Source organism: Eleutherodactylus coqui, chromosome 6, assembly GCF_035609145.1.
Source record: "Eleutherodactylus coqui strain aEleCoq1 chromosome 6, aEleCoq1.hap1, whole genome shotgun sequence".
In the NCBI taxonomy this organism is placed as follows: Eukaryota; Metazoa; Chordata; class Amphibia; order Anura; family Eleutherodactylidae; genus Eleutherodactylus; species Eleutherodactylus coqui.
Window position 1 is genome coordinate 205,372,843 of NC_089842.1, and position 27,843 is coordinate 205,400,685.

Here is a 27,843-nt window from a genome sequence, read left to right on the forward strand (position 1 = left end):
TTTTTTTCCCTTTTTTAAAGCCATGTCATTTTTGCTAAAGTGTGTATGCCATAGAAACAAGACCCCGTCAAAGATGGCAGATACCCACCAATCTATTGAGGGCCTATCCTTCGCGATAGGTCCTCATTAGAAAAATAGATGCTAAAACTCCTGGACAGCCCCTTTAAACTACTGATTAATACAAATATATTGCTAATATAGAAGAGAAAATAATGTAGGCCAAGAACGAAAACTTACTGCTCAGATCAACAGACATCCCATCCGCCCTTGAATCTTGAGAGCTGCTGCTGCTGGAGTAGGTCTGCTCCATGGTTTTACTTGCATGATGAGTTGAACTATCACTTCTGTACAATTTGTCAGAACCTTTAAAATCCACAGAGTTCTGAAACAAAGTTATTTAAAGTACATCACAGGAAAGGGTCAGCAGTGTATTAAAAACAGGCCAAGAAAGAAAAATAAAATAAGTGATTAAGGCCACAATTATTTAAGACCAAGGATTATGGTTGAAGCCCATTTCAGCTTTCCCAAAAGGACGAACAATTGTTCAGCCGATGCCCATTCCTCCTAACTTCTCCCTAGTCAAGCGCACTCGGCTGAGCCTGCGGGTGTCTTTAATGTAGAGTGTGCTGCCACCAGGTAGATCTGGCAACCACTTATCTCCAGCCGAAACAAAAGGCTCGGGAGTGGAAATTCAACATGCCCAATCGTTCTTTTCCTCAACACTATCTTTCCTCGGAAGGTTAAGAGGCTCCCCATACACTTCAAGTAGTTGGCCTATGCCACCAAAAATGGCATGCTCAGTTGAATTTTATCCAATGTGTGCGGGGGCCTTTAGCACTTCATTTGTGCTGCAGGGTTTGACCAACGCAAGGCAGATTTAATCACGATTCTGTGGCAAACTCAACAATGAATCTGTGGCATGTGTTTCATATAGATTTAACATGGATTCACCCTTAAAAAGGATTGAGACCCACAGCATGAATTTACATACTGCAGATTTCAAACCCGCACCGCAGGTCAATTTCCATGAGGACTTCCTTTCCCCCATGGTGCAGGACTGAGATTAGATAAAATCTCCTGTACTTTGCTGCAGCCATAAATATGTTGAGGATTTTCCGCTCAGTTTGCACCACATACAGATACTCCAGCACTGCCAAGTCTCCCCACATATTACTGCTAAATTTCGCAATCAGCCTACTATCCATTGACCTTCCTAGCAAGTAGAGAGATTGTCCAAAGTAGACAAGCTCTTTAACTAGGACAAGCGTTTATGGTGAAAGTAGCTTCTGATTTTCAAGAGTTTGTCCGGGTGTGGACACTTTTAAAAAGCTGTGGTCCCAGGGGGCCGTTTGGGAACTCCCACCACCTGAGGACTGTGGACAAATCAGAGGCCGCAGCAGTCACATGCCATTCTCCTGGCATGATGTCTTCCAGTACCTGAACAGTGATATCAAGGGAAGGCATATGAACACTCAGGTGGTTTATAAAAAGAGATGGTGTTGAGTGAGATTGTGCGTGTGTGTGGGGTGGGTACTGCAGAAACGAATGGGCGAGTATGACTTCTACAGTCTTAACACATCTGCAGCAGATTTTTTTTTTTAATCACCTGCACTCAGACAACCCCTTTAGGTACCATGCAGTTATAGTTACAGCTCTATGGTTCACAAGACTACTAGTCTAGATTAATAAAGTATAGCTATAAAGATAGTTGAACCTACCCGCGCTTCATCTTTTTCCAGAATGTCATCTTTCCATCTGGCTCTCTTTTCTCTTTGACTCTCAAAATCCCCCTCTGCCTCACGAACTCTCTTCTGACCATTCACAGAATCTTTACATTGCATAGTAGATCTGTCAGAGTTCTGCTGTACAGCTTCTTCTTGACACAACTCCTCCCAAGCACCTTCAGGCACCTCGTAGTGAAATACACTATTGATATCCTGATCATCAGGACAGGCAGGAAGCATCTCTTCATCTATACATTGTCCATCATCAAGAACCTTGAACGTCTTGAGAAGTGCCTTAGAGCACTGAGCATTTTGGTGTTCAGCCTCAGAAACGGTAGACCTAGCTTCTTCAACATTGTTACTCGTGCTCAACGCCCTTTTTTTGGGCAACTTGGGCTGTATCATTTTGACAGATAACCTATTTGGTAAAGAGTTTCCCCTGGTTATTTTATTTTTCTCATGAATAGGTTCCTTTTCTTGAGTGGTGACTGTGTTCGGCAGCTCTGCATTTAGTAAGACACGTTCTGAACCTGAGGGATGCAAAATCTGGGCTGTTGCGGGGAGCTGTTCAATCAGACCCAAAAGAGGTGCAGTGTGAGTGTGTGACGTTTTTGACTGCTGTGATAAACGCTTTATCTTTAACTGGATATCAGCAATGCTTCTGCGCTTATTTATACCAGCTGAATTATTGCAGAATAAAGTAGAAAAAGCAACATTAGAGGAGATGCGTTCAGGAAAACCTACTGCCATATCTGATGTTACATCAGAGTCCTTGTGCAGAGGGTTGTCTTCCAGGTTTTCAGTATCCTGCTTTATACCTATAACCGAGGCTTGGTCCATAAAATCTGATTTAGTAGCAATTTGATCAGCAGCGTGGACAATTCTGTCTTGATGTTCTACTTCGTCATAATTATCTCTGTGTGACACAAAAGGTTGAATGACTTGATCCTTCGAGACCATCTCAATTTCTGGAACATGAAAGGACACCCTCTTCCCCTTTAATTTGGCTTTTTTCATCTCTTTTTCTACTGCCACTTCTGAGTCTTTTTGATGTGCAACAGTTAAGGTTTCTAGAGGACGGACACAAGTTTTCTGTTTTTCAGGTCTCATATTGGCAGTAGGATCTGAGGCAAGACATGAGGGATCACAATTAAAGGAAATGTCAGATCTGCCTTCACTGGTCGTCTTTAGATTCTCGCCTTTTATTTCTAATTGGCTTTTTAATCCCTTTTCATAACAGATTTTATCATCTGGAACATTATCTTCCTCTAAACCTACTACCTTACAAGCTGAACTAACACATGATTGTTCAGGAAAAGTGGGATTCTGATTTGGATCTGCATTAGGTGAGATACAGTTTCCAAAGTATGTGTGTTTACTTTCAAAATCAATATTATCCGATTCCTTATCTAAAATAAAGTCCTTTTCAGCACTGCCACAAGAATCAGTATTTGTCTTTAACAAAGAAGCCTCTATTGAATTTGTGTGGATGCGCGAGACCTCGTTTTCCAAACCCGCCAGGAGGATTCCAGACCTTGCATAACTTTTCCTTCTACACTTTAGTTTTTCCATGGTCTCATTTAGATCACATTTTTGCTGCACATCTATTAATGCTCCAGAAACATTTACAGTGTCACCTTCTATTACAACTATGCCAGTGCTGGGCATACGGGAATTATTGTCTAAAGAACAAGCCTCTGCAGCAGTGTGTGCTTTAGTAATATCCATACTCTGCTCATTTGGAAACATTGTTTCATCACCGTCCAGAAAATCTTTACTCGTTTGAACTAAGCCACTGTTTCCTTGTAACTTCGTTAAATCACTTCCTTTGACGTTCCCTGAAAAGGTCGTTGTTGTATCTTTTGGATCTGGAGGCATGCTCAACTCTTTATATGAAATACATTCAAAAACTAAAGGCTCTACACTTTCAGCACGTGGGCCATCATTTGCTTCAGCTGGAGGTCTAGCTCTATCCCTTTCACCACACATGTAATTATTGCCTTGGTCACATGAAGTCATGGCTGTAGATACTTGAGAACAGATGCTTACAGGGTAGGTAATATGAGCAGAGTCCAACGGTTTTTCAATTGCCACTGTATGAGATTTTGTCATTTCAATATCACTTTGATTACATGTAGGTTTATCAAAAGAAGACCCATTGACAAGGCTCTCAGAGAGATGAACGTTTCTATTGGTCTCCTCCATATTATAAACTAGTAGACTAGTTTCATTGTTGGCAATTAAAGACTTTTGGAGAGAAGAAACAATTTTCCCCTTAGAATGAATATCTGAAACGTGAACATCTTTAGTATGTAGCTGATCAATAAAGACCGTGTTTGACTTTGTCATGTCCATGTCTTCATCCTCGGAGCATGCCCCAGTCACGGATGTAATGTTACCTGCCATATTAATGCCATTATTTGTTAGATCAGCATTTCTTTCAGTTAGTTTCTGAAACTCTGGTTCAACCTTTTTATCCTTTAGGCCATTTAATATTTTGCTTTCAATTGCCGTTGTATGAGACCTGGTAATGTCCATATCATTCTGTTCATACAAAAATAAAGTCTTATCCTGCAATTCGGGAGAATTCTTCTTTAAATCAGTTCTACTTTCCTGGTCAAATACAGTGTTGTTACCTTCATCTCTTTCCAAACGGTCAAGATAGTGGCTCTTTGCGGAAGGGAGAACTTTAGATTTAGAAATGAGAAGTTGCAAATCATTTCCAGGCTTTTCAGTGTTGATAGTAACTGTATTTGATACTGTAATATCCATTTCTGGATCAAAAGGTGTCCTACTAGTGTAGTGTTTCTCATCAAAATCATGTGCTGAATAAGGCCTTGGCATGTATTTCACATCACCAAGATGACTCTTAGCAGAGCTAACTGTTGCGCTGTCTTGTGACATGCTTTTTAAGTTAGCGTCCTTCACCTCAATCACCTTGTTTTCAATAGCTACAGTATGCGCTCTGGTCATATCCATATCATCTTGGTCACATAGATACACCGTTTTATCCTGCGATTCAAATGATGGATTCACTTTGTTCCAGGATTGCGATTTTCTTGCCGCGATAAGTAGACCTGTGTTGATGTTTGTCATCTCCATGTCACCCTCTTGAGGGACAGATTCATTATGAAGTTGCTGCTTTGAGACATTATGTGTGGGGTCTATCTCATGCCAAACTGCAATTGGGTTTGTTACCATCTTTGGAGCAGAGGTAGGAAGAGTGATGTTCTTTATGGAAGTGGATGGGTTACGTAACCCTACAAGATTTCGCTCATCAATGATCATTGTATGGCTTTTTGTAAGTTCCATGTCATCCTCAAATACACTTTTATCTGTAGCAGAGCTATTTAGTGTGGATGGCACGCAAGGAACAGATTTGTTAGGTTTGGAATTACCATACAAAAATGTATTCCTAATAGCAGCAGTATTGGATAATGTTATGTCCATATCATCTTGATCAGGCCTGAGGAAATTACTATTATTTTGCAAGGCTGTACAGACTTCCCTTGTGGACTCAGATGGCATAGCATGACCAGGATTCACGCAGGCAGACTGTAATTCAAACAAAGATTTTGACAAAGTTTCTGCTTCTTGTTCCTTTGCAACACTGTAGCCAACTTGCTCCTTAATATTTGTGGAAGTGCATTTTGAGATAGTGGAATTAAAATGAAGATCATTACTGATGGTACTGCATGTGTCATATTGCAATCTTTCACATAAAACATGGTCAATAAAAACAGTTTGTGACCGAGTAAACTCCATGTCTTGTTGGCTACATGTGAATAGTGCAGTTTTATTGCCTTCATATGCACTTGATGGAGGGCTTTTTCCAAAGGCATCATTTCCAAAGACCGTTATCTCCATGTCATCTGTCAGATAATTAGTAGCATTCATCATAGGTTCATGTTTAGAACTAATACTTCCAGGTATCCTGTTGACTAGTGATGTATTTTCCTGTACTCTTAAATCCCTGTCAGTTTTTTCCACCTGTCCACTTGTAGATACTGAAGTGTCCCTTTGTTGAAATCTCACAGAAAGGTCATTTTTGTTATCGCGATTCAAAGCTTTTTGGTCAATAAAAACTGTGTGGCTTTGTGTCAGCTCCATGTCATCACTGTCGGTTGAGAACAAGTTGGTTTTATTATTAGACACAGAAGGTAGTTTTAAACAATTAAAATTAGATTTACTGTCTTTCTTGCTCATCTCTTGTAAAGGTTTTCCATCAACGGCAATGGTGTGGGACTTTGGTCTTTCATTATTAGCAGATTTTGTATGGTTTTCAAGCATTTTTTCGCTAGGTTCAAGATTAGAAAAGGTGCTCCCCGTCTTGTTTTGTTCAGCTTGGTTTACTTGATCTTCAGGATCTTCTAGTTTGGAAGCATAGGTTCTGTTGTGTTCAAAACCACTTTGAATACTATCGATGGGCCTGGTGTTGGACATCTCCAAAGATTTTCTTGGTACCATTTGAGGATTTAGAGCTAGCCCAGAACTTCGTCTAACATGATCATTTGCTACACCACTACATACTGCCGAATGAGGCATAGCTTGAGGTCTCACCTGTTCCACTGTTAAACCATCTATAGCAACTGTATGACTTTTCGTAATATCCATGTCCTCTCCCTGAGGAAGAATAGTTGTATGATCCTCGCAAGATACTCTAATCTTCCTTTGAACAGATGTCACGCTTGGATTCTTGTCGATTAAAACTGAATTGTTTCTGGTCATTTCCATTTCATTTTCTTTATCAAAAATCATGTTCTTATCAAAAGGGAACTGTGTCTCATTTTGGTATGTATGCAGTTGGACAGCCTGGGCAAGAGCATCTTGCCTTATGCGAGTAGTATGGCTACGAGTTATATCCATGTCATCTTCTATAAACACAGTTTGGTTATTCGAAGCAGATCTATTTAACTTATTATTCAGACCAAAATTCTTTAAGTGAGAAAGCTCAGATAGAGCTAACCGCTCAGGTTGGCTGTTACCATTGTGAGAAGAAGTTAACTGATTGGCTGTTTCTCTATTAATCATTGGAAAAAAAGAATCAATGTTGGTTGTGTGGCATTTGGTCAGGTCTAGCCCGTCATCTTGCTCCCTGAACATTTGTGTAACATTTTCTGTACTGTCCAGGGCATGGAAACGGGTGGGAACAAATGGAAAAATGTTCTCTTTTTCAGCATCTAAAAAATTTGTTGCTTTTGATTTCTCATTTGCCAAACTTGTCAAGAAATCACTAAACTTTACTTTGTTCTCCATGGAAGAATCTCTCTTAAGTATAAAGTCAGAATGTTTTTCAACACCAACTGACAATTTAAAGTCTTTATTTTGGGTCATTTCATTGTTTGGGAATTTTAAACTGGCCAAAAACTGACTGGTATCTATTTTCTTTTCAATCAGTCCATGAATAGGTATTGTGTTGCTTGCTGTCATATCCATATCATTGTCAGCACAGAAGAAAATTGTTCTGTCTTCAGTGCAGTCAGCATTATTCCACTGTGAAATAATGTTAAAATAGGTTAATAGTGTAGGAAAGTTTACAAAAAAAAGCTAAGAAAATGTAACTACCAATGCATGCCTCTACTTCCAAGACTTTAAAATACCCATTTCCAGTTAGGGAAAGGCCATAAATAACATGACGTAAACAGAAGTTAGCTTTTTAACAGTCTTATTTCAGTCATACTGTAGCAAAGTGTTTTGTGGTGTGAAACAAGAACTCTCCATGGCAGACTCTTATTGCAGCTAGGTTGCAGAGCTCATTTGGGCCGTTACATAAAGCTACAATACCTGGACCAACTAAAATCAAAATGTATATCTAGTTTAATCTAACTGGTGCAGGCATATTATGGCAATGTGATGCTGGTCATAATAATGTGATAAAGTACCCCCTTTTTAAGCATCACAGGACGTACCGAGTCATACATTTAGGCTACAAACACACTTGCTGTGTGTACAAGTTGCGCCCAATAGATTAGGGCGCAACTCTCTTCGGACACCCAACGGTGTGCTTTCCGATGCATGTGAACATTAGGGAAGGCCATGTATTTGCATGTCCTAATTCTTGTCCATGATATGGACACACAAGTTTTTTTTTCACAGTCAGTTTCTGCATGAAAAAAAACACAAACAAAAAAACTTGGTAGTGTGTGCTGCCTCATTCAATATCAGTCCATGCGCTGTATATGTGTCTTTTAAAAAAAACACAACAAAAAAAAAACCCATACAGCACACAGATGGAAAAAAAACACTAGTGTCTGAGGCCTAAAGCTAGGGCTAGAACGCAATTATGCCCGAGACACAGGTTGTGCATACAAAAATCAGTGTAGCCTTGCAATTTCCTAATACAAGTCAATGTGGGTTGCATTGAGACTTTGCTGGATTTTTAAGAGATCCGCAGGTTGTGGCAATTCGTCACAATGTTATCAGTGTGATGTGACCCACTCGATAAGGAAATTACCGGGCTACACTGCGATCTACAAGCACCATGTAGCACTAGTCTTAAATAGCGCTTATTAATTCAGCATATTTGCCAAAGTTATAGGATTTCTATTGCCTTTTTTTACAGCCCTAGCTTGTAACTATTGTGTCACAGAATAACACATTGTTTAGAACGTATGCGTCAAACTCCTTTTATTTCATTTGGGGCCACATCAGCATTACGGTTGTCTTCAAAGGGCTTTTTGTAATTGTAGGACTGTTTTAAAGGATATATTAAAAAGGAAGGTGGGGGTGGTCTGCACCCAGACCTCGCAGGCCACATAAAATGATACAGCAGGCTGCATTTGGCCCTTTGCCTTGAGTGTGATACATGTGGTTTAGAACGGATAACAGCACACTTACATCTTCATCTGCATTGTAACTGGGGGCTTGAATAGCTCCATGAAGCAGTGTGTCCATTCCTGTATATTTTTTTTCAATAAATACAGAAACAGTCAGTAAATTAATCTTATAATGCGCTGCAAAATAAAGAGAAAACTTTAAGACTTGTGTACCTGCAATCCCACATTTATTAGCGGTTTCTTTATTGCTAGCAAATAAAGAGGATAGAAAATAGTTAAAAATAAGACCCACAACATTCTGTAAATCTTAACATGTAGCTGCCTTAATACAATCCTATGTCCTCCAGGTTTGGGACAAAATTCAGATCAGATGAATATTATAGCCTCCAGTGCAAGCACATTACTGACAGGGCTACTTGTTTGAGCTGCTGGAGATCATCCTGATTTTATAAAAAGTACTGCACAAAACAAAAAGAAAAAACAAAAAAACCATACACAAGCCAGCGCTGCATTTAGTGACTCAAATATGGTGACAGATTCAGTTTTAGGAGATAGAAAAGGGGTGGAGAAAACCCAGCATGTAGTGTGGATTTGGGTGAAAATTAATTTCACTAGGAGATGCTGCAGACTAGATAAAGCCACCGTCTGGTAGGCTCACAGCAGCTTCTGGCAACACCAGCACTTTTGGGTTTATTCCCCAGCCCCAAGAGTTATGTCTAACCCAGCTTAACTGATGAAGTGGCATACCCCGAAATGCGTATCTGCTGGTTTTAATTGACAATAAAAAGAGAAGTTGGATAAATCGTTTCCCACTGCTTGTTAAAATTATCCCACTTATTAAAATATAACGAAAGGGATTGGAGTTGGTCACTAAACCAGCAGACAGCAGCCGTATGCTTACAGGACCTGTGATAATGTCAGTCATGTGATCAGGAGTGGAGCTCAGAGCACCGGTGACTGATCACATGACTGACATCACCACATGTAACTCAGTGTCACATAGTCACTCAGACAGGTGGTCGTTAGCATTTTGATGGAAAAAGCTGTACGCAGCCTGCTTTTCCATTCATTCTGTAGGTCGCCTCAACAGGCAGATCAGGGGACCCCCTAATAGTGGTGGGACCTGCATCTTTCAAGCATTTCTGGCATATCAAAACAATATACCATAATGTCTTTTTTTGCATGGTCTACATATCTATAAACACGTTTTTGGAATAAGTTTTTATTAAAAATTCTGCTTCATGTGTCTTCTCCAGCTTGTGTCTGTGCCAAATCAGCAAAACTGATGTATGACAGCTCACTCTGCAAAGCCCCTCTGCTGTCCTGAATGCTAATCTAAGCTCAAACTTTATTTGATTCACGTTTTAAATCTTCTAACTTTTGTGATCTAGTAGATAATGCAATCAAAAAGAGAATACCTCAATGTGCATTTTCCTGTGTGTCTCATTACTTTGTAAAACTTGCAAATTGCCTTGTACTATAAAATCCAATTTGCTTCACAGCTTTCAATCTTTGTACCATGCACAGGCAGCCTTTGAATTCTATAGTCATATAGAATATAAGATACCCATGTTCTTTATAGAAAGCAGTAGAGTTACAACTAATCAGTGAACCAGTTTTTATATAACTATACTTACACATTCGTACTTGACTCACTAGTCCCAAAACCTGTTATAGAAGTATACAAAGTAGGAATATGAAACACAGCATACTTGGGGAAATCTAATACAAAAATGATGACATAACTGGAAATTTCTTATACTGCTAACATATTAAATTTACACTATATTCCAAAGAAAATATGTTGCACTTGGCATAAAACAAGAACTATTAAAGCTCAGTAAGCCTTCTTTAAAATGGACTATAATGTAACAAGGTATGTAATAATGTTCGAAGAAAAGCCAGCAACGCTGTTTTCTCTTAACACCATCTAAGGGAAGCTACTCAAGGACCTGGAATTTTCAGAAACTATAATCTTGAATCTTCACCATAGCCCTTCAAGGACCTGTCGCATTGCGATTAGCAGTTTATTGGTACTAGAGTCAACAGCAAATCATTTAAAGATGTTGTCCAGCTGCAAATTATCCATGGCCAATCGTCAGGATAAGTCATCAATAGTAGATAGACTAGGGTCTGCTGCTTGGGACCTCAATTGATCAGCTGTTCTCTTGCTCGATGCACTCAGTTACTATACTAATTTCTGTAGTGGCCTCAATTGGTATTGCAGGCCACAATCCTATTGAAGGGAATGGCCTGTAATAGAGAGTCTGGCCACTGCAGTGATAACGGAGCTGTCTGCTTACTGCTGAAAACAACAAAGTATAGAAACCAAGCAGCCCCACCTACAACATGATCTTTTTTTGTTTTGGAATTTAGAGAGGCAGGAAAAGTCATATAGTAAATGATTATTTAAAAAAATGGGAGCACTGAGAAATTTTAACGAAACTCTCCAATAATTCACAAACAGGGTAACGTGTATGTGTGTGTATATAAAGTAAATCATGCAAAAGGTACGTGCAGATAATTCTTACTGTTAGCCTTTTGTTTTTATTTTCCAATTCTTGCAGTTGTTGTGCTACATGCCCCCACACTGACTAGTCGAATCTTAGAACATCTGCCATGTAAACAGGCAGTCAGTGTCTCTATACATTCTTACGAAACCATCAATGTGACCGTTATTGGAATGCAAAAAATAAATAAATAATCCTGGGGTCCTTTCTTGATCTTTAGCAGTGCTATACTTCCATCTCAAACTAAATAGTCTAGCAATACCAAATACTGTGTGTCTTTCAAATAAAAAAAAAGCACAATTTTGACCTACAATATATTGTCTATTGGAAATTAAAAGTCTACCAGATAGATTGGTACGTAAAAACATTGAACTAAAACAGAGTTAAAAGGGTCTGCCCAAGATTTTTTTTCTTTCCTATGATTCATAACTCCCCCTGCCATAAAAACAACAAATAAGCATATACTCAGCCCTCTGCAGTTTAAAAAAAAAAAAAAAAAACTAAATAGGATGATCTCGGACAACCCCTTTGAAGCACAATGGTGCTAGGTCTGCCTAAAAGACCGCGTGCACAGGTTTACCTTCATTCTCTTTATCAGCTGATCCAGTTGACTGTAGCGCTGGAGTGAAAACTCTGAAGATGACAAAATAAAGAACTTATAATTTTATTCAAGAAACTATTATTTACATCACTACAAAATCTTTTTGCACTGTGAAAATGCTTTTTAGTGTCCCACCTGGAGGTAACCACCAACTGTCGCATCCAGGCAAGAAGTGAAATGAGGGGTTATAATAATGTGGTTTTTCTACTTTATTACGCTTTCTCATTTTATTTTATAATTATTTCTACTATCATGGCACAGGCTCACAGGGAACACATGATCTTTGTGCTCCCTGCTGTACCCGTATACTAATCACTAATAACTATTGCCCACTAAACTGCAGAAAATTCCATACATAAACATAAATATTCTACACATACATTTATCTAACTAGATGTGGTAATTTTTAGTCAGAAAAAAAAAATTATTTTCTCAAGAACGTGCCTATACCTAATGGTCTGGAGAGGAATCCAAATGCAAACACTGAAGCTTCACATTCAGGTTCCAGATAGACCTGTATGAGGGAAAACTGACCTCAGGTCCTGCAGATCCACTTGACATTGGCAGTGGCACTGCAATCAAGCAGCTCTGTGATGCATTATGCCAGCAGTGAAGTTGAAAAGTCCTAGGTTGAAGGCCCTTTCTAATGTCACAATTATGTGACTAGTGGGCAAAGTAAGACTACGCCAGCAGGAGGAGGGTTTTACTAGCCATTAGTGGGGAACAAAAAACAAGGACTTGGTAAATTTGCTAACAGTTGACTGTTCACTATTGAAAGTCTTTGCCTACCAGCCAAGAATACTAGGATAGGAAGGGCTATACACTAGACCATTAAAACTTAACATTTGTTCTCTGCACTTTCTTGGACCACCAAGAAAGTTTTAATTAGTACAAAATATTTTTTTTTTTTTAATTCGTTTTGTTTATTGAAAAATTTGCAGAGTACAGAATCAAAAAATAACTTTGTTAGGTACATATCAATAGATACATGGTTATTAAACTGTGTATGATAGAATACAGTAATAGCTACCGTACCCCTTGAATAGGTTGTTTGAACATTTGTTACTGTAAGCTTTCAACTTTTTAACTTTTTTTTAACCAAAACATAACAAAAAACAAATAGAATCGTTCTGTTCTGTCTAGTGCTGAGAAAGAGAGAGAAATATTACAAGTCTTGGAGCGCTTGTTGGTATAGGAAGGAGAGGGAGGGAAGTGAAGGGGGAATGGAATTGGGGCTCAGGGTTTATTCCGTAGACAAGGTGGAGTGGGATTCCAACCAGGCACCCCACAGTTTTTGAAATTTGCTCGGGCAGCCTCTGTTCTGAAAAATAATTTTTTCATAGGAGACTACGGTATTTACTATTTGAATCCAGTGTAGAGTTGAGGGGGGTTCTGTAGCCATCCATTTCATGGCTATCACCTTGCGTGCTAAAAATAGTACCTTCTCGAGAAATGTACGAGTGTAGTATGGCCACTCCTCCTCCTCCAGTAAGCCAAACAACACCATCTTGGGGTCCAGGTTAACAGTGAATGGGGGAGGTAGTAGTGAATTTATGAGGTCAATAGTTTTGGTCCAATATTCATTGACAGGGGGGCATTCCCACATCAAGTGCCAAAAGTTGGCCTCTGGCTGGCGGCATCTATGGCAGGAGTTTGAGGATATGTTGCCCATTTTATGAAGACGGCTGGGGGTGAGATACGCCTGATGTATTATGTATAGCTGAATCAGTTTGTTATTTATGGCAGGGGAGACCGATAGGTGGGATTTGGAGATATCTTGCCAGTCTTCAGGTGTGAGAGATGGAATGGTTTGTTTCCACCTGTCATATCCCGAAAGTGGGTTGTGATCTATTTTGGCCGAGAGAAGATGTGTATAGAGAACCGAGATTAGCCCTTTGGGTCCTTGTGATTTAAGGATGCCAATTGTAGGAAATCTGGATATTCGGGTTGAAGTGGGTGGAAATTGGGAATTCAGCGCATGTCTCAGCTGGAAAAATCTGAATAATTGGAGATGTGGGGATTGCAGCCTGTCGCGTAGTTGAGTGAATGTAGGGAGTATCTCGTCCGTATATATATCATCCAGTGTATTTATCCCCAGAGACATCCAATACTGTGGGTCTGGGACCAATTGTAGTGCAGCGAAGCCAGGATTATTCCATAGGGGAAGATCAGGTATTATGTTTTGGTATTTTTGAAGAGTTTTAACTTCCCTCCACACACTAAGGGCTAGTTTGTGAAGCGGGATTACATCGGAGGAGTTTGTGCATTCTGGAAACTCTAGGTAATTTAGAAAGTTATTTCCTTTTACTTGTTTCGCAAGCTGTTTGTCTGCTATGGGCAACTCCTTGTCCAGTACCCAGGCTCGAATATTTCTCAGTTGCCCTGCTAAGTAATAGAGCCGGAGGTCCGGGAGGGCCATTCCGGCTTGCTCTTTAGGTCTTTGTAGTATTGATAAGCTTAGTTTAGAGCGGGAAGAGTTCCATATAAATGAAGTTATGAGGGAGTTTAGGGACTGGAAAAAGCGCTTAGGCACGCTTACTGGCATGTGTTGTAATATGTATAAGCATTTTGGTTGGATGACCATTTTAACAAGATTTATCCGCCCTGCCACAGAGAGCGGCAGCTTGGACCACCTCTTGAGCTTATGTTTTATATCCTCCAGTAATGGGCTGACATTATCCGCTATTGCTCTGCCATGGTCGCAGGACATAATCATCCCCAAGTATTTAAATGTTGAGACCGCTTTTAGTCCATATCTAGTGACACACGGATCATTTTTTGGGTGGAGGTCTGTGTATAGGATTGTGGATTTGGACCAATTAACGTGCAGTCCTGAAAATTGAGAAAATCTGTCTATGTGGATCATAGCTTGGGAGGAGTTTAATGGATCTGATAAGAAAAGAATTGTGTCATCTGCGTATAATCCTAATTTACTCTCAAGGTCCGCCCATCTGATTCCGGTTACGTTGGGGGTGTTTCTCAGACGGATTGCCAGTGCTTCAATAGCGATGGCGAATAGGGCTGGAGATAAAGGGCATCCTTGTCGGGTGCCCCTTGCCAGTTGGAACTCCGCTGATGGGATGCCATTTACGATCACGTTTGCGTTCGAGGATTTATATATTGTTTTAACCCATTGCCGAAATTGAGGGCCAAATCCGAAACGGATCAGACAGGTCTCTAAAAAGACCCACTCCAAGGAGTCGAAAGCTTTTGTCATGTCTAGCGAGACCAGGGCCCAGGGCATGTTGTATTGTTTTCCCAGTTGAATGGCTGTTTGTACTCTGCGAATATTTATTGTTGTGGATTTCCCTGGCATAAAACCTGTCTGGTCGGGATGTATTATGGATAAGATTACCTGATTTAGTCTGGTGGCCAGGATTTTAGTTAAAATCTTATAGTCTGCGTTCAGCAGTGAAATGGGGCGATATGAGTCGCATTCTATAGGGTTTTTCCCAGGTTTCAATATTACTACTATGGAGGCTTTATAAAATGAGGGTGGGAGTGCTTTATCTATTTGGGCCTGGCATAGTGTTTCTAGTAGTTGCGGGGCCAGTAGTTCGCTATATTTACGATATGCCTCTATTGGGAAGCCGTCCGGGCCAGGAGATTTGTTAAGAGCCATGTCTTGAATTGTTTGCTGGATCTCTTCCAGAGTGTTTGGAGCTTCCAGGAGCTCGACCTGTTCTGCAGAACGAGTTGGGAAGGTCAAGTCATTTAGATAGTTTAGAGTATCTGCCACAGTTTTTTGGGAGGAGGAACTGTTAGTACAAAATATTTTTTGTTGTGTGAACCCGGCATGCATCTCATAGTCTGAAAAATACAGTACTCTATATATGCAAAAGAGATAGTCCCTTTAAAAAGGATATTCCTGGGACTTCATGAGGCTCCCTAGCAAACATCTGTATGCAGAAGCAGCATGCAACACCATGTATGTGTCATACAGGAACGTGCAGTGCCATCAAAGGTAGTATATAAATAATAGGTCTAGTGTTATAAGAACAGTTTATTTAGACCATTCATTAAAGGGGTTGTCCTGCGCCGAAACGGTTTTTTTTTCTCTCCAACCCCCCCCCCCCCCCCCCCCCCGTTCGGCGCGAGACAACCCCGATGCAGGGGTTAAAAAAGAACACCGCACAGCGCTTACCTGAATCCCCGCGCTCCGGTGACTTCTTACTTACCGGTTGAAGATGGCCGCCGGGATCTTCTACCTCCGTGGACCGCAGCTCTTCTGTGCGGTCCATTGCCGATTTCAGCCTCCTGATTGGCTGGAATCGGCACGTGACGGGGCGGAGCTACACGGAGCCCCATTGAGAAGAGAAGAAGACCCGGACTGCGCAAGCGCGTCTAATTTGGCCATTAGACGGCGAAAATTAGACGGCAACCATGGAGACGAGGACGCCAGCAACGGAACAGGTAAGTGAATAACTTTTGATAACTTCTGTATGGCTCATAATTAATGCACAATGTACATTACAAAGTGCATTAATATGGCCATACAGAAGTGTATAGACCCACTTGCTTTCGCGGGACAACCCCTTTAAAGGGGTTGTCCGGCGCCAAAACGGGTTTTTTTTTTTCCAAACCCCCCCCCCCGTTCGGCACGAGACAACCCCGATGCAGGGACTTAAAAAAAAAAACCGCTCAGCGCTTACCTTAATCCCCGCGCTCCGGTGACTTCTATACTTACCGGCTGAAGATGGCCGCCGGGATCCTCTTCCTCCGTGGACCGCAGCTCTTCTGTGCGGTCCATTGCCGATTCCAGCCTCCTGATTGGCTGGAATCGGCACGTGACGGGGCGGAGCTACACGGAGCCGGCATTCTGCACGAGCGGCCCCATTGAAGACAGGAGGAGAAGACCCGGACAAGCGCGGCTAATTTGGCCATCGGAGGCTGAAAATTAGTCGGCACCATGGAGACGAGGACGCTAGCAACGGAGCAGGTAAGTATAAAACTTTTTATAACTTCTGTATGGCTCATAATTAATGCACAATGTACATTACAAAGTGCATTATTATGGCCATACAGAAGTGTATAGACCCACTTGCTGCCACGGGACAACCCCTTTAAGGCCACCTGCAGACGGGCGGAAATTCCGCCCCTGGAAGCCTGCATATGATTGCGTTAACAAACGCAATCCTATGCAGACGGCCGCAGTTTGGCCGTGCGAAATCTCGCAAACAAACTGCGGCATGCTCTGTTTCTGTGCGGGGCTCTGCGAGCCCCGCACAGAAACTTCACTCACCGGCCACCGGCTCCGCTCTGCGCCGGCACATGATAGAGCTGGGGCCGCGGGAGAGGTGAGTGCCCGCGCTGCTCTCTGCAGGGGCTCAGGCCGGGTCCCGCTGTGAAGATTCTTGCAGCCGGATCCGACCCGGCCGTCTGCAGGCGGCCTTACACGGTGAAAAAAAATGTAAAAAGGTGTCCAGTCTCTGTTAGGTTGTTTCAAAAAGATGGAGTTATTCTGTATCAAAATCTGCAGGTCTGCCTGTGGATTCTGATGTGGAATTGAAATCACTTAAATCAGCCTGCAATACCACATCAAAATCCACAATAAGACTTGCGTGTTTTTGTGATGAATAAGCTGTTGTGATAAGATCAACAAGGAATGAAAAGAAAGAAAAATATAACCGAATTTTAGGTTAGGTTAACATACAAGAAAACTATAGAAACATGCAGTGTTGTTTAATACCTTATTGTCTCAGCAAAACTCACACGGCGAAGGCTTTTCCGATGTTTTTCAATAATGGGTTCCTATAGATGAAAACATGATAGTATTAATAGACCAATCTTAAAATTTAGGCAGCACAAAACACAAAAAAAAGGACAGGCATTGACTGCTCTAAGTTAATCTTCATGTATATTAGACACATTTCTATTCTTCATGTCACCAATTGGTTAGCTTACTTTACACCAGTTTTTTCCAAAACACTGCTGTTAATAAGGCCCCCTGTCCACGGCCGATGTGGAATATCGCTAGCGATATTCCGCCGCGGTGGAGGAGGGGGGAGCGCTGACAGGTCTCCGAGGTGAGCGGCGATCACAGCATGCCGCGATTTAAATCTCGCGAGCAGAAAAAAAATCGATATGATTGTCAGCTCGTGGACGCCGGGGCTTCGCTTTTCATAGCGACCCTTTGGAAAGGGTCACAGAGCGTGATCAGTTGGCGATTTATCGCCAGCGGATCATCGCCCATGGATAGGCATAAAAAAAAACCAAAAAAACATCTGTTAAGGCTGGGTGATTAATAGAATTAGTTTGTTCAGTTTGCACAAAAGTAGTAGAACATAGAAAAATTTAATTTTGGTATTGCCACAATCACACCGACCCACAGAATAAAAGGTTGCAAGATATTTATGCTACATAGTGAACATCACATAATTTAAAAGGTTAAGAAGAAAAGAAAAAAAGTGGCGAAGTTGCAGTTTGTCTATTCCTCACAAAGAGCAAAAGTAGTATGTACCCCAAAATTGTGAGTTAAAAATTACAACTCGTACAGAAGAAAAACCCACATATAGCTACATCTGCGCAAAAAAAAAGAAAAAGAAAAATTTTAAAAAAAAAGTCATGTCTTTCCAAACGCAGGTAGAGAAACAAAATGTATGTGGGATTGCTGGAGATTGTCAAGCTTTTATACTCTGCTTTCTCTGGCAGTCTCATGCAAATTAATGAAGTGGTAGTGTGCACATGTGACCACCACTCCATTCATACAGGCACACTCACATATCGATCTGTTCTTGTGGGGCCAGTGATAACACTACACCCATCCCAATACTGCCCGATCAGATAACCATGTACTTCATACATGAAGTTATTTTGTGAGACACCCCTGTTTAAGGCCCAAAACAGGCACATCAGTAAGAGGTGACAGTTTGTTGTTACACACACTCTAATCTGCTTTACCAAACAAATATAAGTGCAGTAAAGGCACTTAAGGGGTTTGTCCAAGTATAGAAAAACTGGTCACTATGTTTGCAGGAACAGTGCCACGTCTGGCTATGGTCTATGCCTGATATTACAGTTAAACTCTATTCAATTGTATGGTGATGAGCTATCATATCTCACACAGCCCATGGATAGAGGTGGCACTGGCTCAGGATAACCAGCAACCGTTTTTTCTAGCTTGAACAAAAGTCTAACAAAACCGCTAAAAATGTGTGGAAGTTAGAATACCAAGAGAACCATTATCAGGATTCTGGTCTTACCTTACTTGACTGACTAGGCAAAAAACTAACCTGACAGAGCTCATTTCCACTTCCTAGATCTTTTAGAGGACTACGGGGAGCTTTTAAAATCTGAAATTAGAAAAAACAGGATTTTTGGTATAACTTACCATAAAATCACTTTTTCGTCACGTTCATTGGGGGTCACAGCAAAAACCGTGAGTATATCTACTGCCACTAGGAGGCGACACTAAGCAGAGAGTATTAACTCCTCCTACTATACCCCTCCTGCAGGCACCACGCTGATCAGTTTTGTATGCAAGCAACAGGAGCAGTTCAGTAGGATAAAACATAACATTAAATCAAAAACATGCCAACAAGCCTTAACTCTATGGTATGTATATGAACGCCATATGCGACCACAGAAAACAAAAGTTCCAACACGAAAAAAAAAATGGTAACCACAATATGAGTGGGTGCTGTGTCCCCCAATGAATGTGACAAGAAAAGGAATTTTATGGTAAGTTCTACCAAAAATCCTGTTTTCTCATCCGCATCATTGGGGGACACAGCGAAAACTACGGGACATTTCAGAGGAGGAACCCCCCCCAAAAGGAGGGGGGAACCCATGCAGTCAGTGAACGGCCACCTGCAAGACCCTCTGACCAAGGGAGGCGTCCGCAGATGCAAACGTATGCACCCTGTAAAATTTGAGAAGAAAAAAATAAATAAAAAGTATACAGGGAGGACCAAGTCACTGCCCTACACACCTGAAGGACCAAAGCCCCATGGTGAATCACCCAGGAAGCTCCCACCGCCCACGTCAAGAGCACAGTTACACAGAAAGGGGGCAACTTGCCCTTGGCACAATAGGCTTCGACCACCGCCAAAAAGATCCATCTGGAGATTGTCACCTTGCATGCCATGGATCCCCACCTCCGTCCCTCAGGGACCACAGACGGAATCAGCTTGCCGAAAATTGCTTGTTCTTGAGACGTATGTCCTTAATGCCTGCACCAGGTCTACCCTGTGCAAGGCCTGTTCATTCGGATGGGCTGGCGAATGGCAGAATGACGAAAGGGTAATGTGCTTATTTAAATGGAACGAGGACACCACCTTCGGCAGAAGAGAAGGGATCGGCCGTAGTACCACCATGTCCTGATGGAAAGCAAGGAACAGGGATTGGACAGCGCCGCCAGTTTCGAAACCCGCCTTATAGATGTGATCGCCACCAGGAAGACCAGCTTCCAGGACAAAAGGTGTAACTGTACCTCTCTCAGCGGTTCAAAGGTGTGAGACTGAAGAGCCAGGATGATATTCCCCCAAGGAGGGGTTGGCAAACAGTACAGGGAAGCCAAGTGGGAGCCCCCCTGCAGAAGAAGTGCGAATTGCTGACTTGGTGGCCAGCGGCCTCTGGAAGAGAATAGACAGAACCGATACCGGACCATTTAAAGAACTCAAATTAAACCCCATGTCTAATCCCGCTCGCAGAAAGGACAAGACATGGGTCAGGGAGTAGCGCATTGGATGCAAACTATGTTGTTCGCACCAAACGAAAAACAGTTTCGAGACCTGATGGTAAATCCTGGAAGACTAGGGTTTTCTGGCCTTTATCATGGTTGAATGACCGGCTCCATAAACCCGTGGGCCCTTAGAACCACGGCTTCAACAGCAATGCTGTCAAATGAAGCAATGCTAAATTCGGATGGAAGAGTGACCTCTGCCAGAGCAGATCTTCTTGCTCAGGAAGACGCCATGGGGCGTCGACTAGCAGATCCACGAGGTTCGCATGCCACGCTCTGCGCAGCCAATCAGAATTACCAGAAAGCCCTCCCATCCTGATCTTGAGTATTCTCTGTATGAGCAGGAACGGAGGAAACATGTACGGGAAGCGGAATTCCGTCTATAGGATCACCAGCGCATCCACTGTAAGGCCAGAGAATCTCAAGATCTGGCCACGAAGGTCTGCACCTTGCAGTTGAGCCTGGACACCATCATGTCCACGTCTGGCTGACCCCACCGCTGGCATACCGTCCGAAACCCTGCGGGATGCAGCTCCAAATTTCCCAGGTTGACTGTTTCCTGGCTGAGAAAATCTGCGATCCAGTTTTCCACTCCTGGTATGTAGACTGCCGAGATTGTTGGTAGCTGTAGCTTGAAACAGCTGAGGATGCTTGTCCCCTCGCCCATTGTTTGCCCGATTCAGGTTCCGCCTTGGTGATTGATGTACGCTACTGTCGCGTTGTCCTCCTGTATTCAAGCAGGCCAACCTGTGAGTTCCCAGGCAAAGTTCCGCAGCAACAGAGCAATTGCTCCAACTGCAACAGAACAAACAAACAAAAAAAAAAAAAAGAACACAGGTGGACCCGAAAAACCGGGACCTAAATTTATGGCTGAGCTGTCCGATCGGCAGGCGCAGCACCAGCGCAAGCCACTGGACAGGGCTGCAACAGGGACCCCTGTCCATACATGCCTGAAACACCCCCCAAAAATAGAACCTATCCTGGTGCAGCCAGCGCGGCTGCATAGAGCGGGTTCTCCAAGGGCAGCGGTGCCAAAAAAGGAAGAAGCTGAGCCCCCCCTTCCTTTCCGTCTCCAGCAGTGTTTCCCACCGTACTAGCCGTCAAGAAGGATGGGAGTTGCTTTAGAGTGGGGAACCATATTGCTGGCGGGCTACAATCTATTGTACGAAGACCTGATCGTGCCACCTTTACTTATGTGAGTCGGGCGAAACAGCACGGCAAAGTCATCGTACTGTTCACTCTCCTCGTGGAAGGACAGGGAGAGACTTGCCTCCCTGTATTCCCACCATCAGATTACGCCCGGACGAGCCTAAACTAAACATGCCTGCCTCCTGCAGACACCAAGCTAAAAACTGATCAGCGTGGTGCCTGCAGGATGGGTATAGCTAATAGGAGGAGTTAATACTTTCTGCTTGGTCTCGCCTCCTAGTGGCAGTAGCTATACCAACGGTCTTCGCTGTGTCCCCCAAAGATATGGAAGAGAAATCCAAATCAGAAGAGGATATACTGCAATATTACACACTTGTACTTTGGTGTATAATTATATTCAAAAGCATTTCACTAAAGCCAATGGTAAAATAAATAAAATAAATAAATGCTCTTGGTGCAACAAGCGCCCTATCAAAATATGTTTGTACTACACCACAAGGGAAGAGAGCAGGGACTGTGAAAGGAGATAAGCTGGTGCTGGATATCAGAGGTGGCCTGTAGGTTGGAGTGCAATAGTCTGCAGAGCCAAGGAGTGAGGGTCTGCACGTGACCAAAGGAATGCAGTGATCGGCTAAATATCCTGATGCAGCTTGTCCTGGGGACTTAAAGCAAAGAGCCATCTGTAGGACAGCGTGCAGGACTGCTAGAGCGCATGGATAGAGAAATAAAAAGGCATTGATCAGTTCGTTGGCATGGGTTCATGAGGGCGCACATCAGTAGGATCTAAATAGCCAGCAGGCCTGCTGTAGTCACCAATAGATGAAGTTTAGTAGCTGTTGGACAATTGTTATCTGAATAGCTGTTACCAATTCTGGGCTCGAGTATTTGGAGTGGACTCCGGAAGTAGCATTAAACAGACTTGAGCCCAAAATCTCAGAGACATAGTTATTAGCATTTGCCTAAGTTTTGTTTCTTTTAAATTATATTTTTATAGATTTTTTTTTACCATAATAGAACACAAAAAAATTAATTGTGCTCCTTGTGACCGGACACATAAAACCATGTTACAAAGATAACCTGCTGTATTCTCTAAAATTCCATATAAAGAAAATGGTGGGATCTTGAGAAACCTGGAAAATTAGCAGATCGAAATACACTTGGAGATAAGTGGTTGAACTTAGTATTGACCATTCAAATACTTTTTGTACAAAATACCTAAAACATTAGGAGCCACTTGCATATACTTGAATATATAACAATACCAAACCGATCCAATGTATTTACACGGGTGACAAACCTTGGACAGCACTCTGGCTTCCATTATTACCAGATGCCACAACGAATCTGAACAGAGCCTAAAAGACATGCAGCCATTCTAGAGGTAAGTGACTAATAGAAGAAACATACCGATGAAAGTCTCCTCCGATGGACTTGTTCGGTCAGCTCACTAGAAGACAAAAAGAGAATTCCTTCATCACCTGATCTGTGAGGTACAGTACAAGTCAGGTAAATAAAATGTCTGTTTTAGGGAGGTGTCACATCTGCGTCGGAACCTCCAGTCAGAGGTTCCCTCACAGATGTGGCTGAAAATGCTGGAACAAGTGCTGCATGCAGCACTTTCTTCCATTCAAAAGCCTGGCACTGTTCGGTTATGTCCAGAAACAGAGCAAGAAGGCTGAATCCCCAGCGCCGGTGGGAAAACACCGTTAGAAACCCCAAATATTGAAATAGGGAATTCTGATTTAATAGAAAGGGGACCCCAACTGATTAACCAGATGAGAAAGCAGCTGGTAAGATCTGTATCAGGAGGTTCTGATACATTCAATACAAAACAAGCTATTGATGTCAATACTAACTGTGTAAGGCCAGGGTGTGTTCCTACAAGTCTGTAAAACATTGCATGTGAACATGTAATAGCAGATCTATGATAGGTTTGCAAAAAAAAACAACTATATATATACACACACACACACACACACATATATACATACACACACACACTAGTGTTAAAGTTTGATGTAGAACCACAAAATCAACTGAGGAAGAAAATGTTTTGGATTGTTTTAATAAAGAGCACATCCTGATTGGAATATCTAGGCCTCCTGCAAACGACAAGGTCGGACCCGGCATGCGGCATCCGACCCTGTACCCGGCCGGCGGCCCCGCTTACCTGTCCAGATTCTTCCTTATCTATACTGCGGAAGCGCCGGCTGTCGCGCTTACGCAGTACAGATTATGCCGCACCATCACTAGGCAATGATGCAGATACTGCAACCCTTCTACAGTGCTCACTGTGGAAGGGCAACGGGATGGACGCCTTCCACTGACTTCAATGGAAGACGTTCAGGTGGAAAACCGCACAGAGAACGGAGCATGCTGCGATTTTTCTGCCGCGAGTGAAAATTTCCGCTTGTGTGCAGGAAGCAGCAGTTCTCTATAAGAGGCTATGGGCAGTATTTGCTGCGGAATCCGGGGGCAATCGCGGCCCTGGATTCTGCAAATCAAATCTGCCCTACTCCTGGATTTGACTAAAACACTAAAACAAAATATTAACCAAAATACCACCATGTGAAAATAGCCTAACTAGATGAGAGAAGAGCAGTCATCACACCGTCTGTCTACCTACAGTAGATGTAGATGCAGAGTTCGGTAACGCTTGTTTTCCACAATATTGGTTTGGACCCGAGTGACGGATGAATGTGTTTTTAGTGCAACCCACCACACAAGATCACAGAGAGGAGCCATTAGAGCTCCAAGTCCTATATAAGCTCTTATTCTAGGTAAGGGCTCATTCACACGGATGTATGCACATTTCAGTCCATGAATATGCTGTGTATTTACAGACCAAAACACAGTGTATTCCGTGCATATGTAAGCCCTGGCTACATTTTTTGCGCATGCAAAACCAACAAGCAGAGCCCATTGATTATGTGTGCATTCCCATTTGCTTCAATAGCCTATTTCAGTCCAAATATGGACAGTTAGGACACGCTGATTTTTTCCACATGACCGACAATAGTGTGAAAAATACCCAAGTGTGAATAGAAGTATTGAAATCAATGTGTTCTATTCACTCTGTATCACGTGTGTAACGGGGCATATATAAGGCCGTGTGAATGAGGCCCAATACAGACACTGGTCTCACCTGCTCTGAGAGATAGACTTGTCGTCCATGTTGTTGTATGCTGGCCAGTATCCTGTGGGGGAAAAAAAAAAAAACTACACTTATAGATTTAAAAAAAATAAATATATAATTATTTACAATTTCCAACTGCATATTTGTGATCTGTGCTCTGTATAGAACAGGCCAGGAATCTAGAGTTAGGCCGCCTGCAAACGGGCAGGTCAGACCCCGCATGCGGGATTCCCGCAGCGGAGTTTGACCCCATGCCCGGCTGGTGACCCTTGCATATTGACGTCTTCTGCAAGCACTGTGGACGTGCCGGCTGGCAGTTCGTCGCGCATGCGCAGTAGCCCTGGTGGGGATCCAGCATGAAGTGCTGCATACAAGGTCTTCTCATCTGACAAAGTGCCAGACAGGGAGACTGAAACCGAAAAGGAAGCCAATCAATGGGTGCCATTTGGCTCCATCTACAACAGATCCGTTTGGCTAGGGAATTCTGGTCTCCCACTCCTATAACCGAGCTGGAAGTCCCCGAAGAAGAGGCAAACAGTGTCCTAGAAGGGACTTCAGAGAAATGTGCCTGTGTGACATGCTCTGCCAAGGTGCAGGCTTTAGGCCTCATGTCCACGGCACATGCGGATTCTGTGCAGGAAATCCTGCCAGGAATCCACCCGTGCCCGTGCCTAGCTTACCCGTTTTCCCCAGCAGCGGCGTCTGCGAAGATGCCTCCACTTCAGGTTTGTTGTACTGCGCATGGTCCTCATGACTCACTGTTGGACATGTGCAGTACAGGTATTTCTTTAAGTCTCATGCTTTCCCGCAGATCGGACGGTTTGCATTGACTTCAATGGAAGCAGTCCTTGCAAGATCCGCATAAGGGTGACTACCCACTACAGGTTTTTTTCACTGCGAAATTCGCAGCGTTTTTCTTTCTGCAGGGGTCTGTGGGACTTGTAATGTTAAAATCGTGATCGCGCAAAATCGCGATTTCACGGTAAATTGTGATTTTGCGCGATTTTAAAATTACAAGTCCCATAGACCCCTGCAGAAAAAAAAAACGCTGCGAATTTAGCAGTGAAAAAAAAAACTGTAGTGGGTAGTCACCCTAAAATTGGAGCATGCTGCAAATTTTTTTTCCCCAGACCAAAAGGTCCACAAATCAAATCCATATGCTTTTATTCCATTTGTGGAAGCCCATACTTCTCCATGGACGGCCTGAATTGTGGATCTCCCACGTGGATTCCGAAAATCAAATCCGCCCGTGGACATTAGGCCTTAGGCTGGATTCATACGAGCGTATATCGGCTCGGTTTTCACGCCGAGCCGATATACGTCGTCCTCATCTGCGGGGGGGGGGGGATGGAAGAGCCAGGAGCAGGAACTGAGCTTATAAGTTTAGCTTGTAGAGCTAGAAGTAGGTGACAACGTCTCTTCAGGGGATCTGTCACCATGTTCCGCAGCACCACAAGGTAGTGCCGGTCACACGGATTACATCTGCTGTGTATCTGTGCAGGAGTTTTGGAGAAACCTGTATTTGATTATTAGCAGCCAGACACAGAAGTGCTGCAGGCTGGCCACACCCACCCCGCCCTCCAGCCAATGATTGACAGCTATGCACTCTAATAAGCAGAGGGCTGTTGATCATTGGCTGTAGGGTGGGTGTGGCCAGCCTGCAGCTCATGAATATCCAGGACTACTATAAGTAGTCCTCTATGCAGGTGCTGCTAATACTAAAATGCAAGCTCCTCCGAAACTCCTGCACAGATCTAGAGCAGACATCAGTGATGGGCACTACCTTATGGTGCCCCCAGAGAGGGCAGCAGGACATGGCGACAGACTAACCCACGGCCAAGAAAAAGGTCCTCTGAACGCCCTACAGAGCCCTCCTACTTGTATAATGTGAGGACCCCAGCAGATACAAAGCCAGTGATGTCAGGCCGCCACGTCTGTAAGGACGGTTCGCACGAGCGCATGTGTGCACGCAACACGCAGCCAACGGAAACGGTTTTAATAGGTTTGTTCACGTCGGTTGTACAAAAAAACGTACCATGCTCTATTTTCCGCATTGTTCCTTCCGCAAAAACACTGCGCCCATGTGTGCGCAAATACGCATCCGCTTGTGCAAGGCTGGCCGTATTACAGACACGTCTCACAAGACATCACATCCGTGGGGCGTCCGTTTTTATCTGTATTTACCTCCAAGTTTATTATTATTTTGTATTGCGCAAATACGGATCCGCGCCCGTCCAAGAGTAACAACGGCAGAGACGGACGCAAATCTGCAAGAAACGCTGCGTTTGTGAAAAAAAACTATGAAAAATACGGTCACGCGATTAACCCTCTAGAGTTACATCCACTCCAAATGACGGTCCCCTCAGCACGAGCGTGTGGCGACGGCGGGCGTAGGTTTGTGTGTGTGTAACCCGCTGTACCCATCTGCCGTTCGCAGATATTACACGACATCCGCGTACAATACAGACAGCAGCAGGGTCTATCTTGGCGCATACACACAAAGATGGCGACCGGCAGCGGTCAGCAAGTACGCAATGCCGCAGCGAATTACGCTCGCGTGAAGCCGCCCTAATATGGCGCAAAAATACACTTCTCCAAATGTGTTACAATGTTGTTGGCTGAGGACCGCAGAGTCTGTACAGGCCGTGGGCGAGCACTACAAGTCGCAGAACACCCTGCAGACACTTCTAGTAGCAGCATTTAGGCGGCCACTGTGTGTGCAGAGTCCAAGGAGGACGGTATACACGGAGCCACCATTATGTTACCTCACTGCCGCGGCCCTACCTTCCTATAATGTAAGGCGACAAGCCCGCCCCTCCTCCTCCGGTACCGGACAGCGGCGCCCTCACAGCTCTGCAAAACGGTCAAACTGGAGCCGCGGCGGCCATTTTCAAATTTAACCGCCACTGGAGTCTCCAAATAGACACGCCCACCCCGAGTGATTGGCAGGCGCCGGCCCCTCCCCTGTACAGGTCTGCTCATACACGTTCCGTCTTATCTTGGGCGGGTTGGAAAGCGCTATTTGCGCAGTGCTGACAGGATGGTGTTCTGTATAGCGCCACTGTTTGCAAGGGGCCTATGCGGGAAAGCCTTTGCACGCTCGCTAGTATGCCTGCTATGGAGGAGGGCCGAACACTACTAGGTTGGGTATGTAGGGAGCTGCGCTGTGCATCTCTGCACATGACGAGGTGGCCGAGTGGTTAAGGCGATGGACTGCTAATCCATTGTGCTCTGCACGCGTGGGTTCGAATCCCATCCTCGTCG

The 27,843-nt window shown here is 43.3% G+C and overlaps 1 protein-coding gene and 1 non-coding gene across 3 annotated transcripts in view; one reads left to right on the forward strand and one right to left on the reverse strand.

The window, feature by feature from the left end:
• The window catches only part of KNL1 (kinetochore scaffold 1), a 44,826-nt gene extending 17,357 nt beyond the window's left edge, over positions 1–27,469 (reverse strand). Inside the window, exons 1-11 of one of the 2 annotated variants that reach the window (XM_066608659.1) lie at positions 27,364–27,469; positions 24,589–24,640; positions 22,851–22,890; positions 18,844–18,903; positions 17,301–17,362; positions 11,591–11,643; positions 10,138–10,168; positions 8,714–8,748; positions 8,562–8,620; positions 1,719–7,217; positions 238–382 (exon numbers count right to left, since the gene is read on the reverse strand). In XM_066608659.1, the coding sequence (XP_066464756.1) occupies positions 238–382; positions 1,719–7,217; positions 8,562–8,620; positions 8,714–8,748; positions 10,138–10,168; positions 11,591–11,643; positions 17,301–17,362; positions 18,844–18,903; positions 22,851–22,890; positions 24,589–24,617 (6,013 nt within the window). In that variant the 5' untranslated portion in view covers positions 24,618–24,640; positions 27,364–27,469. Of the gene's footprint in view, positions 1–237; positions 383–1,718; positions 7,218–8,561; positions 8,621–8,713; positions 8,749–10,137; positions 10,169–11,590; positions 11,644–17,300; positions 17,363–18,843; positions 18,904–22,850; positions 22,891–24,588; positions 24,641–27,344 lie in introns of both variants that reach the window. The other variant, XM_066608660.1, reaches the window with a different exon arrangement.
• A 292-nt stretch (positions 27,470–27,761) lies between these two features.
• TRNAS-GCU (transfer RNA serine (anticodon GCU)) lies at positions 27,762–27,843 on the forward strand. Its single transcript has one exon. It is a non-coding gene; the product is annotated as a tRNA-Ser (tRNA).